Source organism: Protopterus annectens, chromosome 6.part0, assembly GCF_019279795.1.
Source record: "Protopterus annectens isolate FY-2018-M chromosome 6.part0, PAN1.0, whole genome shotgun sequence".
Lineage (NCBI taxonomy): Eukaryota > Metazoa > Chordata > Ceratodontiformes > Protopteridae > Protopterus > Protopterus annectens.
This window is the reverse complement of record NC_056737.1, coordinates 14,395,648-14,410,351: the sequence shown is the minus strand read 5'-3', so window position 1 is coordinate 14,410,351 and position 14,704 is coordinate 14,395,648. Positions and strand designations below refer to the sequence as shown.

General features: G+C 40.4%; 1 protein-coding gene across 6 annotated transcripts in view; it reads right to left on the bottom strand.

Moving 5' to 3' along the window:
* Nucleotides 1–14,704, bottom strand: part of G2E3 (G2/M-phase specific E3 ubiquitin protein ligase) — a 1,254,036-nt gene that overhangs the window by 328,655 nt on the left and 910,677 nt on the right. For all 6 annotated transcript variants that reach the window (XM_044073806.1, XM_044073803.1, XM_044073801.1 and 3 more), the window contains one exon: nucleotides 8,437–8,563. In XM_044073806.1, coding sequence (XP_043929741.1) covers nucleotides 8,437–8,563 — 127 coding nt within the window. The remainder of the gene's footprint in view (nucleotides 1–8,436; nucleotides 8,564–14,704) is intronic.

Here is a 14,704-nt window from a genome sequence, read left to right as displayed (position 1 = left end):
AAATTAATTTTCATCCTGTACCCATTCCCAGGTTTATAATTTGCATGGGTTTCTTTTCTGTGCGACCCCCCACCCACGGGATTAACTGCATAAAAGAAAATCTACTTAATCCACTGAAGCTGGCTATCATAACTAAATAAAACCTCAGAGAAGCAAGAACCTGACATCCTACAGCTTTTCTGTTCTAATAGGTGAATTACAACTTAGTTTTTGTAAAGTTTTACAGCTTAAAGGGTGTATGCACAACAGTGAAGGGTTCCAGCCAACTGCCGATAGAATGGGCCATAATACCTTGAATCAGTCTTACACACAGTCTTCCAGTCCCAAGCAGTTACTGTTTAAATTAATAAATTTTTGCTTTTACTTATCTGCATTGTCTATACTAATCACAACTCTCTCTATAACTGCCAAATAACCCTGTTTGTGTGCTTCCAGTGATTAAAGTATTCCAGAGCTACTTAGATTAATCTTTTGTTAGACACTGATATTTTAAGCTGACATGTCTCACTACTATTTCAATTATCTTACTTCTCTCACTCTCTCTCTCCTAACAATAATCACAACTTTCGAGACACTCAACATACCTCCTACACCCACCTGTACAACCACCACACACAACTCCCACTTATCAAGTTACTCAGACGTCCACCCTAGCTTATTCACTGCTAATACCTCTGTGCTATCCAAAGGAAAAATTCTACCTCTCCAACCCCCCCCCCCCCCCCATTATCAACACCACCACCAGCAACTACACCATTTTTAGGGAAAAAAAATTATAAGATATAACCCACATAATTTGCCAAAGCATTATATCTCAGATGTACAATCCAACCTCCAAACCCCCCCCCCCAGCTGCAGAAAACCTAACAAATCTCTCATGCTATCAACCGTAAATCTCCAAAGCCTTAGAAACAAGATACCTGAACTCCAGGGGTGGATTTCACAAAACAACCATGATGATATAGTAGCTACCGAAACCTGGTTGAAATCATATGTAAAATATATCAGGCTATTCATGCCCGAGTAATATGTCCTAAGTCCCATTCTCTGGCAAATGCAAGAGATGAGTAGCAGCAGCAATACTCTTCCCTAGCAAATATACGTCAATTCCCTACTCAGAACAGAAGCAAGTTCTCCATAACCGAAGTACTAATCTCTATACTAAAACTTACCCATAAAAACATTTGCATAATTGCTCTGTATATTCCTTCAGGAAACAACATATCAATATTAGAAAACATACTTGCCTGGACATCCCAAAACAGAGATAATGAAACCATCATCCTAGATGATGGAAGCATTGACTGGCTAGACATTACCCACAACCCCTCAAAAAACAAACCTTTACAACTTCTCCCAACTAAATGAAGACATCATCAGAAAGACCCCACAGAAATAACAACTGGGGCTCCACAACAGACTGGATATTAGTGTCTCACCCTAACAATATTATCACTGCAGGCATGTAGAACAGGTGTGTTGCACCTTTAAGAATCATTTCCAATATATGTGCGTCTACTACAGTCATTACTAAGTTGAAACGTCATTTTCTCAGTCCATAGAAAATCTCTGACAATGGTACTCAATTTACCAGTCAACTGTTTCAGAAATTTGCCAGAGAATGTGACTTGGGACATGTTACTAGTAGTCCAGAGTACCTGCAATCAAATTAACTGGCTGAACGTGCAGTACAGAGTGCAAAGCAATTACTTGAGAAGTCAGTGTGATAATGCCAATTTTTTTGACTCTACTCAATCTCAGAAACATACCCCATGATGATATCCTTGGCTTACCTGCTCACAGACTTCTTTCAGGGCAAACTAGAACATCGTCCATCAGTTCTAGTTTGAGGCCTAAAGCTAAAAACAACAAAACAATCAAAGCCCAGTTATCTAGAAAGCATTCTTTCCAGAAGTCCACCTATGACAAATCGAGCAGATTTCTTTGTCCACTGAAAAAAGGACAGACAGCGAGGATACAAATGGTGAAAGGCTTTGACCAGATTGGTCAAGTAACGACTATTTGTGCAAAGCAGAGATCCTATTTGGTAAATCCGAGGGTGTGGAGTACAGGAGAAAATCGCAGGCATCTTCCTCTTGTAGCAGAACCGATATCACCTGTGATAAAGACACTAACTCGGGCAGTGCAGTGGTTAACGTGGCCTCACATCAAGAGGGTCTCTGGTTCAATTTTCGTCTGGGGTGTCTTCTGTGTGGAGTCTGCATGTCCTCCTTGCATTCGCGTGGGTTTCCTCCAGGTACTCTGGTTTCCCTCCACATTCCTAAGACATGAGTCTGGAGCGTTTCTCCCCAGGCCTCCGCTGAAAATAAGCTCTGTCTGAGTTGGACTTTCCCGGTCAACAAATGTTAAATAAAGCTCTCAGAGCAATCCAAATGATATTCCTGTTTCAGAATGTGTCTTGACTCCTGATACTGTTATGGCAGATGATTCCACTGTTGCCAAGACTGAACAATCAGTAGAGACAATCCCAGTTGCAAAACAAGATTCCAAAGTTTGTCACATGACATGGTCGCATTTTAAAGCCTAGTGCGAAGTACGCAGCAACTTGGACATAGTTGTATATATGTATCTAGCTTTGTATAATTGCATGATGAAAACTATTCCTGTGTAAATTGTATATTTATTAATATCAGTGATAATGTCTAACCATTTTCTCAAAGAGGGAGGATGTAGAACAACAGGTGTGTTATGCCTTTATGAAGCATTTCCAAGATCTGTGTGCATATATTTATATAAATAAAAATGTAAATGTTTGTTTGTTCAAAATCTTAAATCTCCAAAAGTTCACCGATTGCTTTGAAATTTTCACACAATGTTGCATTCGAATACGTGCGTGTTTTTATATACCTACTATTATATAGATGTCAAACGTTGCATTCGAATACGCGTGTGTTTTTATATACCTACTATTATATAGATGCAAATGCTTGCCTGAAATATCAGATAAAACAAACCAGTCCTGGGCTAGGTGCCTCTCAAGATAAAGTCTCGGTTAGCGAATTAGAAAACAAAAGAAGCACTCCACGGCTTAACGGCAACACTTTATTGTAGGATAAAAACAGTAAGCGCTTTCACGTTACGAGGAACATTTCTTCAGAAATACAGGCAGTACCACCACCTTCGAACAAAAACTGAAAAATCATCTCAAGTCTTCCTGGCTATATACCTGCTCTATAACCTAACCTCTTCTTCTCCGTATATGATAACTAAACTCTTATGCTTTTTGCTACTAGTGATTGATGAAAAAAATAATAAATTTGGAGAAAGTATCATCACTTGCTCATAGGTTCATATGTGTCTACTAGGCTAATGGCCCTGGAGCATTTATAAGCTTAGCCCATAGGATTACCCTAGCATTGTGCCACCCGATCTAGTGCCTTGGTCGAGTAGAGCCAGTAGAGTGATTCCCTGGGGAGAATTTTCTATTCCCCCATCCACCCAAGATTCCTCGAGTGAGGCGCTCCACTTGACATTTATGGGAAGTCTATTCCATAGCATGTGGAGCCTCTGTGTTATGAACCGGTCCCTCCAGCTTGTTCTGTTGATTGTGGTAATGAGGATGAGAATGTAGTGCGGAGGGATTGGGATTTCTTTAGATGTAGCATTTCTAACAGAGCTGGTTAGACATGGCTTTGTAAGTCAAGCAGAGATCGCCTCTACGTAGGCGTTATGAGACCGAGAATAGATAAACTTTTTTGAGTCTGTCCATACATGACAAGTGTTATGGCCTCGGATCCTCTTTGGGAGGTACTTTTGCAGCCTCTCCAGTTGTTGCAGGTGTCTAGTGAGGTACATGCCAAATGGGGCATTGTACTCTAGGAGTGGCCTAATGAGGGAAGAGTAGAGGGAGACAATGACCTCTTTCTTTCTGGATGCAAAACTCTTAGTAATGACATTTGCCACATAAGACTTTCTGACTACAGTGGCAATGTGGTGGTCAAAAGAGATGCTGCTGCCAACCTTTGTTCCCAGATCTCTTATAATGCCTTCTGTGTTTAGTGGACTACCATCAATGTGGTAGTTCATGGGAACTGGGTTTTTACCAAAGGGGATGATGACATTTTTTGGCATTGAGCTTAAGGCCATGGTTCTGACACCAGTCAGTCTCAGTGAGGCCTTTTTGTAGGATGACTTGGGGAGTTAATTATGGCTCCCAACTTGCAATTGTTTGCAAACTTTGTCAGCCAGAGTCCCTTTGTGTTTGGCCTGGACTTCAGAGAAGTAGATACCAAACAGGAGAGGACCCAGGACCGAACCCTGTGGGACTCTACTCGTGACTGGTTGGCAGTCTGACTTGGAGTCAGCTACTTTCACACTGTGGGTTCTGTGAGCCAGTCTGCAGCCCACCTAGTGATATAGGGGTTGATGCCAAGCTTAGTGAGTTTTTCTAGGATTCCTGAGTGGGGAATGCTATCAAAGGCCTTGGCCAGATCAAGGTAGGCTGTATGAACCACCTTGCCTGCATCCACAGCACTGGTGACTGACTCAAACAAGTCGCCCAGGTTCAGCAGGCATGATCTACCCTTCACAAAAACCAAACTGTGTGGGATCCAGAGTTTGCAGATTCCCTATATCCTTGTTTATAAGGTCCATGATGATGTGCTCCATAGGTCTGCATATCCGACTCGTCAGGCTAATGGGGTGATAGTTCCCAAGGTCTGTAGTCGCTCCTCCTTTGTGGAGAGGGATGACTAGCAGTGCGCTATTCGGTAGGGACAAAGCCCGAGGTGAGGCCGTGACTGAACAGGGCACACAGGTGAGGTACTAGTTCACTCTGTCGTTCATGTAGAACACAGCCAAGAACAACACCAGGTCCCATAGAAGCTGTATTCTTGACCTTGGACAATGCTGTTTTAACCTGTGCAGCAGTAATACTGGGTGCCTGGCAATCTACTGGTATTGTGATTGGTCCTTTGGTGGGGGGAGAGAAGGGTAAAGTTGGCAATGAATCGGTCGGCCAGTATATTGGCGATATCTGTTGGCTCGGTATAGGAGGTGCCATTGTGCAATAGCTCCGAGCAAATCTGGGTATTGCCAGTGGAGATGCTTTACATAACTATAGAAGGCCAAGGCCTTGTGGTTGTCTTTGCTATCTGCGGCAATTCTGTTTTCATAGCTAGCTTTAGAGGATTTGATGAGGGATCTCAACTTTTTTTGAGACTGATAAGGGAGTTTTTCCAGTCTTGGGACTTCACCTTATTCCGCATCAGTTTCCTCCTTCTGTTGTAGAGTTTATGGCAGGGGACCACCACACTGGCTTCCTTTTTTTCTATTGGGTATGGCGAGATCCATGCATTTGTGTACGTGTTCGCACAGGGCATTAGTGTATGATTCGGCAGTCATGCAGCTGTTCTCCAATTACATGGGTGCCATGAAGTTAGCCACCTCTGTTTTTAGGAGCCTAAAGTTAGCTTTGGAGAAGTTTTTCATAGTGGCTACCTTTGCGGGGGTGGGTGGGGATGTGGATTTCCAATGCGATTAATTTGTGGTCAGATCTAACCAGGTAGATGTTGACTACTGGTATAGAGCGACGGTCGCCCATGTTAGTAATGACCAGGCCAAGGATGTTGCTACCTCTAGTGGGAGTAAGAAAGAGCTGGTCCAGGACATTGGAATTAATGAATTGCAGGAAACGTTGGGCAAGTGTATTGGTACATGAGTAGTTTTCACAGTTAAGGGGTAGTTGATGCCGCCCAGTATGAGAATGTTAGGTTGGACCCTAATATTCTCCAGGGTGCTTAGGAATGTGGAGTGTGAGTTTTGAGACATGGCTGGGGACCTATAGCAGGCTACAACCTGAATCGCTGTCTTATCCAATGTTGGCTGCACCTGAAGCATCTCTGATGCATTATGTTGGGCTGCCAGTCTGGAGGTGTGCGCATCCTTTATGAATATGGAAACACCAGTTGATACTGGTACAATACCACCGATTAAATATATCTGTTTATACCTCTCTGAGTGAATTCATCTGGCAACCAACTAAATTACTTTTATGCATACATTCTGTATATATTACTGTTATCAAACCAACTAGATTACTGCTTTTATGTATATATTACTGTAATCAAACCAACTAAATTCCTGCTTTTATGTATATATTCTGTATGTATTACTGCAATCACTAGGTGTAACACTGTTTCTACTTCTGTACCAATTAATGTTTAAATTTCTCCCCAGGCCTTGACTGAAAATGGGCTCTTTTAGGCCTAGTGGACTTTCCTGGTAAACAAATGCAATAAAATAAATATGGTGTAACACTGTTTCTACTTCTGTACCAATTAATGTTTAATTTTCTCCCCTGGCCTTGACTGAAAATGGGCTCTTTTAGGCCCAGTGGACTTTCCTGGTAAACAAATGCAATAAAATAAATAAAAACCTCAGACTTAGTATATACTAGTCCCTAGGGACACCTGCAGTTGTGCTATTCCAAGGACTGTAATTACGGTCCTTAGAAGTTCACCAAGCATTTCCCTCAAATGTTATATTTTCTGAGGAAAGAACACTCCCTGGACTGGGGAACTGCAACTTCTAGGAAGAGGTGGATTCTGAAAAAGAGAGGAAAGCAAAGGTGCTAGAATACTCCATTTCCCTCAGATTCTCCACAATCTTCCTTTCCTCAAAGATGAAGCCTTTTAAAAAAAATGATGTAAAGTAGACCTCCTGAGAAGATGTGGTCACCTACATTGAGGGGGATGACTGAGAACTGCAGTGCAAGCACCACTGAAGGTTTTTTAGTGAAAATATGTCTGAAGCAATCACCATCAACTCCCTTTTTCTCCATTTTCTGTAATGGGTCAGAGTGTCGAGTTAATGTTGCCACCTCTCTCAATTCAGCGTCTGTCTCCTACCTTCTTTACCCTTCTTCTCTCACGTGGTACATATCTCTGTTGGACATCCCCATTTCCACATTCTTTTCCCTCCCAAATCATCTTCAACAAACTATGTTCTGTTTTCCTCTACATCTACCAGAACCACCACCATCTGTTTTCTTTGACCTACTCTGAAACTGGAGCTACTCTGGCTTCTGCCTACAATCATCTTGCCTGTTCAACACTGGGCATCCTACCACCCATGTCAAGTACTTAATCTCAATCACCTCTAGCATCCTCAACTGCTTTGCCTTCACTGCCCAGGTTTTGGTACCATAAAAAAGTACTGGTCACACCTCCGTTTTAGACACTTTACTTTTCAGCTTCATTGGTAGTCCCCTGTCATGCACTACCCCTGACGCATTGGGCATGTTGGCTGTAGCACCTCTAATGCTAGCTTTGACCTCCTGTTCTGGCTTCCCTTCTCCTCAACCACCCTTTACAGATGGTTAAAACTGTTAACCTGGCTCCACTAGTTTAGCTTCTATCTCAGTTTTCACTTTTGTTGATTTCTCCTACTTGCTGCTGTGAAAACTGTCTCACCTGTACTAAATTTCTTCATTCAGTTTTGCATTCTATTTCCCCCATTCTTTGCTGATGTTATTGTTCAAAGTCTGCTTGCAATGCCACATTGCCTGCATACAGCGGCTTTACTGATCTGTCATCTCCAACCCGCATGCTAACGTTGTCCATCACCAGTATGAACAGCAGTAATCCCAGAGCCTGACTCTGTTGCTCCCCCAATACAACTTGGAACTGTTCTGAGGGTCTGAACATTGTTCCTACTTGTGTAACTGGGTCTTTATACATCGCTTGAACTAATTTTATCAATGTTTCCAGGACTTTGAACCAAAGAATTGCCCAAAGCAGCTTTCTTGGAACTTTGACATATCCTTTCTTCAAGTCACAGACTGTCCCAGCTGGACTTTTCCTAATCTCTACCTTCTACTCCAATTTTGGTCTCGTTGCAGGCACTGGATCAGTCTTGCAGCATTCTAATCTGAATCCAAACTGCTCATCTCTCATTCTTTCTACTACTGTGGGCTCATTTTTAAAGCAACCTCTCTAGCACTCGTATGGAGTGTGACAGAAGTTTGATACCTGCTACATTGTTTACAGTTCTAAAGCAAAACATGCTTATGTTTGAAGAGTCAACCTGTAATCAGTGTAATTACCTGGTTAAAGAAAACATTAACTGAAGTTGTGGTTTTATGGCACGCTCAATTAAATTTGAATCCAATATTCTAGGTTTACACAAGATTGAAAGTCAATCGTATATGACATGGACAGTTAAATATAGCACTTAAAAAGACATGCAGCACTTTACAAAAATAATCAAAACACTAGTATTTCCTTATGCTCTCCTAGCTTGCATGCTCAAACTAAAAATATTTCTTAAAAACTCAGATCATGCTAGTCTGTGTAATAAAAGTAATATAAGCCACTTTACATACAATTCACAGAGACTTATTTTCTTTCACCAGTTATCAGTTTAAAGTTCTCACAAACTAACAGATTACTTTAAAATGAAATCTGTAACACTAACCTGCTAAAACTACAGTCTGATCCAGATAATCTAGGGTGCATGAAAGGCGAAAAGGGAACTTCAAGCTTTGAATTTTTCTTTGTTTCTGAATGAAAAGGGGACATGGAGTGTAATCTTTGTAAACTGCCTAAAACAAAAAAAAAAAAAAAAAAAAAAAAACATTTATTTTCTTGAAAATATGAAAACACTGGTACAGATCATATTAACATACATAAAGCAATTCTTGAGAAAGGACACCTGTAGAGACATGTGCAGTAACCATAAGACACAATATTTGTGACTGGGATTGCTGAAAAATACTCAGCGCTGGGGATTCTGCTCATCAGTGGTAGTTATGATCCAATCTGAAGCGGTCACTTCTTGAGTACAATAAGCCTTTCACTATAGCCACACCAATGCAGAGTAACACAAGCAATTCATAAAAGTAGTGCTGGCAAGTATCATCTTTGGTCCTTTGCACTATGGGATTTTAGTGAGAATTTAGTGAAACTTACAGTAAATCAGTAACAGTGGTCTTCCTGCAACGCCATAACACCACCAACACTACAAGCAAATAGCAGCTCTCCAGGACAGAATAAATCATTAGCCTTTATTAAAGAAAACTAAATGCTTACCCAGGTCCATAAGCAGTATGGTGGGGATGGGTACTCCTACTACTGCAGTGATTGCCTCACTGGTAGAAGTAGGACAGTGCAGCTGCACGAGAGCTTTCATACCAATGCATTACTTCAGAAGATTGCTGTAGCAACACTCAACATTAAGGCAGGCATTTCATGTAACTAATTCAGGATGATAGACAATTATAGGACCCTTTGCACTGTGCTGTGCAAAACCATACACGCCTCTAGGGAGGATATTTTGTTTGTAATAATCTGTAAACATGTGTACATCTCTCTGTAATAAAGTACATACATGGTCTAAAGCTGCCTCATGTTCATGTCATGATCTGACATACACGAGAGAGATGGTGGTGGCAACATGCTGCCTACTTCTGCGAGTCATTGTCTCCCCTATGAAGCTTTTTGAATCGATTCATTCCTACTCCATCTTACTTCTGTTTCTGGACTTTGAACATTTGTACCTTTTTTCTTTTGTTCTGTTCCATCTGTTTAGTCACATGGAGCCCACTCATTTCCATATTGCAATACTAATTTATTGGTAAAATGATCTGCTCCTACTTTATTCCAGATTACTGGTTCTATCAAGCCAAAAACTAATTCTATAACTAATACTAAAAGATCAACACTATCAGCTGCCAATCACCTCTTATCCTTAGGAGGAATGCATCAGAATGAAACAATTAAAACACAGACTAATTGAAAGCCTGTGGTTTGCAGCTTTTTTTTTTTTTTTTTACAGCAAGATATAAGCCTCTGAGGAGTTTGTTTTCAGAGGGTCAAATTTTGAACCCTTTGTTGATGCTATGTAGCTTTAAAAAAAAAAAATCACAGCTGAGCTCCACTATTACTTGGAATGAGTTAATTCATATTAGCATTTTCTTCTGAAGACTTCAGCGGATTTAACATTTAGTACATTAATGCTGCATTTACACTTTAGCTATACTAGAGAAACCAAACTTCACCTGAACATTGTAATCATCCGTGACAGTGAGCTAACTTTGTCTTGCTCAGTATACATCTGCTAAAGATCAAAAATTTGCAGTCCAAACTGATCCTATTTGCTGACCAGCTTAAAACATTAGGAAATTTTTGGAATGATTTACTATTCTTGTAGTTCTCTCAATCCATATTTCTTGTACTACTTTCATTAAGGGTCATGCTACCAGACCTCACCATGGTACTCACTGCTCCACCATCCATCATTGCTAAAGTTCTTTGTTTGATGGTCTTCTGTTAACTGACTGTTGTCTTCCTTCTCTGAAAGCCCCAGGAGCATAAACACATTTCTCACCAATAAAAAGTGGCAGGATCCAGAAACGGCAACTAGTCCAATTTTATTCAGTAGAACAACCATGATTAGCGCTTTCGTCTGTGATAGACTTATCAGATAAAATACACTTAAATGTTCCATCATATTCAAAACTCACTTCCAATGTATCACATTTAAAGAGCCCACATACAATTATAAGCATTGTATAATATATCACATAATACTAACAGAACCACTTAAAAGCATGCTTAGAAAAGATGAAAAAGAATTAAACCATTAAAACAATTTAGGTCAAGCCGATATATATATATATAAAATGGGTTCACTACGAAATTTCAAATATCGAGTTTCAGAATATCGCGTTCAGAATCTCGAAATCTTGGAATCTCGAAACTGTGACCCCCCCCCCAACACACTAAAACATGTGCATGCAGGGGGGCAAGCTCCCCTGCACCCCCACACCCTCGTAACTTAAATATACCAACTCCGAGATCGCACTACAGCGAGGACAAGGGAAATTTCCCAGTCTGCGCTGTATGCTGATCTTCGTTCAGATTTTCGAAGTTTTGAAACTTCGAACATATGATCCTCGATCATATGAAATTAGAAGTTTTGAGCTTTGAAATTCTGAATGGAACCCTATATGTATGTATGTGTTTTGTTTGTGTCTTTCGGCTTTTCCCGGTTAGGGGTCGCCACAGCAGAACTCCGGTCCGCTAATGATTGGCAGTTGATTTTTACGTACTGGCTTGCCAGGCCTGATGCACAACCTTCAACGAAGGTACGCCCATTCACGCATGTCTCCATGCAGAAGACGCTCTAGCTGAGAATCGAACCAGACAGCGTCTTACTGTGAGGTGACAACTCTACCGCAGCACCACCACCGCGGGTTATATGTATATGTGTGTGTGTGGGTGTGTGGGTGTGTGTGTGTGTGTGTATATATATATATATATATATATATATATATATATAAAATAAAATGCTCTTCTCTGAAAAGCTTTAAGCTTTAAAACTGTCTGAACAGATATCAACTCATTTAAACTACGACTCACACTTGCAATGCATTTCAATTGCCGCAGCAATTCCTTTTTGTCCAAATGCAACCCCAAAGGAACACCCCTTGGGTTTTCAAACAATTTTTCCAAGACAACAAATTTAAAACTATGTGTAGAATACAATTTAATGTGCCTAGCCAAAGCATTTGTTTCTTTTACTTTAGAAATAGCATACACATGTTCCCTTATCCTATCTTTCAACGAACATTCCATCCTGCCCACATAAAAAGCAGTGCAAGACTCACATAGGGCTGCATGCACCACTCTCTTTTACTGTAGTTATAACTTCTTTGCATTTGATACGTCTTCCCATTGATAACAAATGCCTGGGTACATTTTACACAGGGGCAAGCTTTACAAAACCCACATCTTTTCATAGTAAAGACTTGTCTGGGGAAGAAGTAACATGCATTTCCAGGAAATCTTTTAAGTTTTTACCTCTCCTGAAAATTATTGTTGGCTTGTCTCCTAACTTCTGAGGAGGAACCAAGCTGCAAAACCAAAACTAATAAACAAGAAGCACTGTTTCGAGGAGGAACCAAGCTTGCTGCTTGGTTCCTCCTCGAAACAGTGCTTCTTGTTTGATTATTAGTTTTGGTTTTGCACTGTTCTTCTACTTTTTATGCTGTCTCCCAACTTGTTAGCCAACTCATGATCTTCCCTGATGATTACCTAATTTTTCATAATTCTTCTTCTAACCTCGGCTTGACCTGAAGAAAAAGTGGTGATGAAGGAACTCATACTTGTCATTCAGAGCCGAAACAGTTCCACTTACACGAGTTATTCCTTCAGGCCCCCATTAGATAACTCCCACAGCCTACTTGGGGGAGTCAACTGTGGCTTTAAAAAAGGCACATATGCATTGTTTTGTCTTTTAATCATGACTATCTACAGATGAATCAACAAAGGCTTCATGATATCTATGTCAAAAAAAAACAAAACATTCTTCCACAAAGTCATCATATGATGTTGTCATCCGTACTGCCCAAACCAACTATCCTTTTAAATCTGCCCTTTTCTGCTGGAGACGATAACTCAAAATGTAAAAAAAAGACATTTGAATAAGTGGGCTTCCTGTATATTTTAGACACCAAACACCCACTGGTATCCTTTCTAAGTGCCACATCCAGATATGCAATGGCTTGGTCATTCACCTCCATCGAAAATTTTAGAAAACCAGTACAGCTGTTTATGTATTCCTTGAAACTCGAAATTGCCTCCTGGTGCCCAGACCATATGAGAAAAATGTCATCCTGGTACCTAGTGTACATGGTCCAACTATTATTTAGCAGAAACGTCTCCGCCCAAGTAGTCATAACTGCATTGGCATACATGACTCCAGAAGCTGCACCCATGGCTACACCTTTTGTTTGCAGAAAAAAAATGGTTTTCAAAAATATACAACTGTTATACAAAACCAGTTCCATAAGATCACAAAGCAAATAAATTTTATTTTGATCCAAATCTACATGGAAACATAAAAATTCTGCAAACCATGCCAGTCCTACATCATGTGGGATCACTGAGTACAGATTTTTAAGAAAGTTGTAACAAACAGGCCATGAGTGACTGTCCCCATATTGTTACACATCTGTAACAACTGTCAAGAATTATTTATCAGGTGCTTCACCATTTGAACACATGGTTTCATCTTAAAATCCAAGTATTTTGCAATAGCTGACATGATGGAATTCCCGGAATCCACAATTGGACGAAATGGTGGATTAACTATGTCCTTGTGGAGCTTAGGAACTCCAGATATTGTGGGGATAACAGCCTCTTTTATACACAAATATTCATTCTTCCTTCTGAATTTGACCCTGCATAAACATGTCGAAAAGGGTAGAGTAAATTCTACTATAAGCCATGTCTGATATATGTAACGTTGTCCATCAAAACTACCCCTCCCCCTTTATCTTGTTTCATGAACTGGATGCCTTGTGATTTTATTCTCCTGATGGCTTGTAACTCCTCCCCTTGGATGTTATGCGGACCTTTTTGTCTTCTATAACCCAGACCATGTCTCAGGTCTAAGTCGCACATCCTCTCGTATATGTTCAGAAATGGACCGGGTGGTGGTGGTGGTAAATATACTGGTCACTCTTAGGCAATTTGCCTGATACTCAACTTGATTCTCATATTTCAGAGACAGGTTAAATTTCCTAATAAATAGTTTTAAGCCCACCAAAATCTCAGACAAATTAGATCTTTTTGTAAAAACAAAAGACATGCCTTTTGATAACAGTTCAGCAAACTTCTCATTCACCACTTGCCCAGTGTAATTATATACTTTGAAATCCCTGCTCAGTTGGTTACCACCTGACATAAATGTTCTGCTTCAGTCAAAAAAAACTGCTCATACATACTCATATTTAATTCCATACCTGCTAGCGATCCTTGTTCTTCTTCCAGGTCCCCTGACGATAGTTTTGCCACGACTGTCTCTGCTGTTGTTGCTGATTCTTCCCCTTGAGTTTCTCCGACCTCCATAGGGCCGGTGATTGTACCCCTAAGGGGGGGGGGGGGTCAGAAATCTCATTTTCCAATAAATGCTACTCATCGTTGTTGTTACTAAAGTATGCCCAAGAGGGATACAAATGAATTAACTTTCAGGGTCCTCCTCTTCAAAATGTACAAATTCATCATAAGACCCATCTTTCCTCTCACGGAAAAAATGCAACTGGAAAAGTTTATACTTTTTCCTGGTACTGTTAGAGTCTGAATCTTCCATTTGGATAATACACTGTTAAAAGGTTCAGTAAAAATCTAGCTCAGGAGATACGGGTTATAAGTAAGACCGCTATCTATTCACTTGAGGGCAAGTCCATATCAATGAAACAATCTTACAAGAAATCGTGAATATTGCCAGTGAAGTACATACATTTAAATGGCTCATTAATAAATATCCTGCTTGAAGAAAAATGTATTCCATTTATTATTTCATTTTGTACTTACAGGTTCCATATCCATTTGTTGGCTGTAGGAATAGTTTCAAATTCTTGTATCCACAGTCTGCAAAAGTAACTACCATAAAATTGAACAAATCTGAGATATTCCATTCCTTTTTTTGTTACATCTCAGATATGTTGCATTAACTCGTTCAGTAATAGGTTCATAGGTTGGTACTGGGCTATCTGCTCGAAGGCATATATTAGCCCAGCCACGTTGTGCGGTATTCACCACCCCTTTAGTAGTTCCCTAGACCCTTGTACTAGCAGCTAGTACCCTTGGCCCCTATCTAGTAGTGCTGTTGGTGTGATCCCCGGTGTGAACTTTCTGTTACCCATCAAGGTTCCTCTTGAAGAGTGATAGTGAGGGGC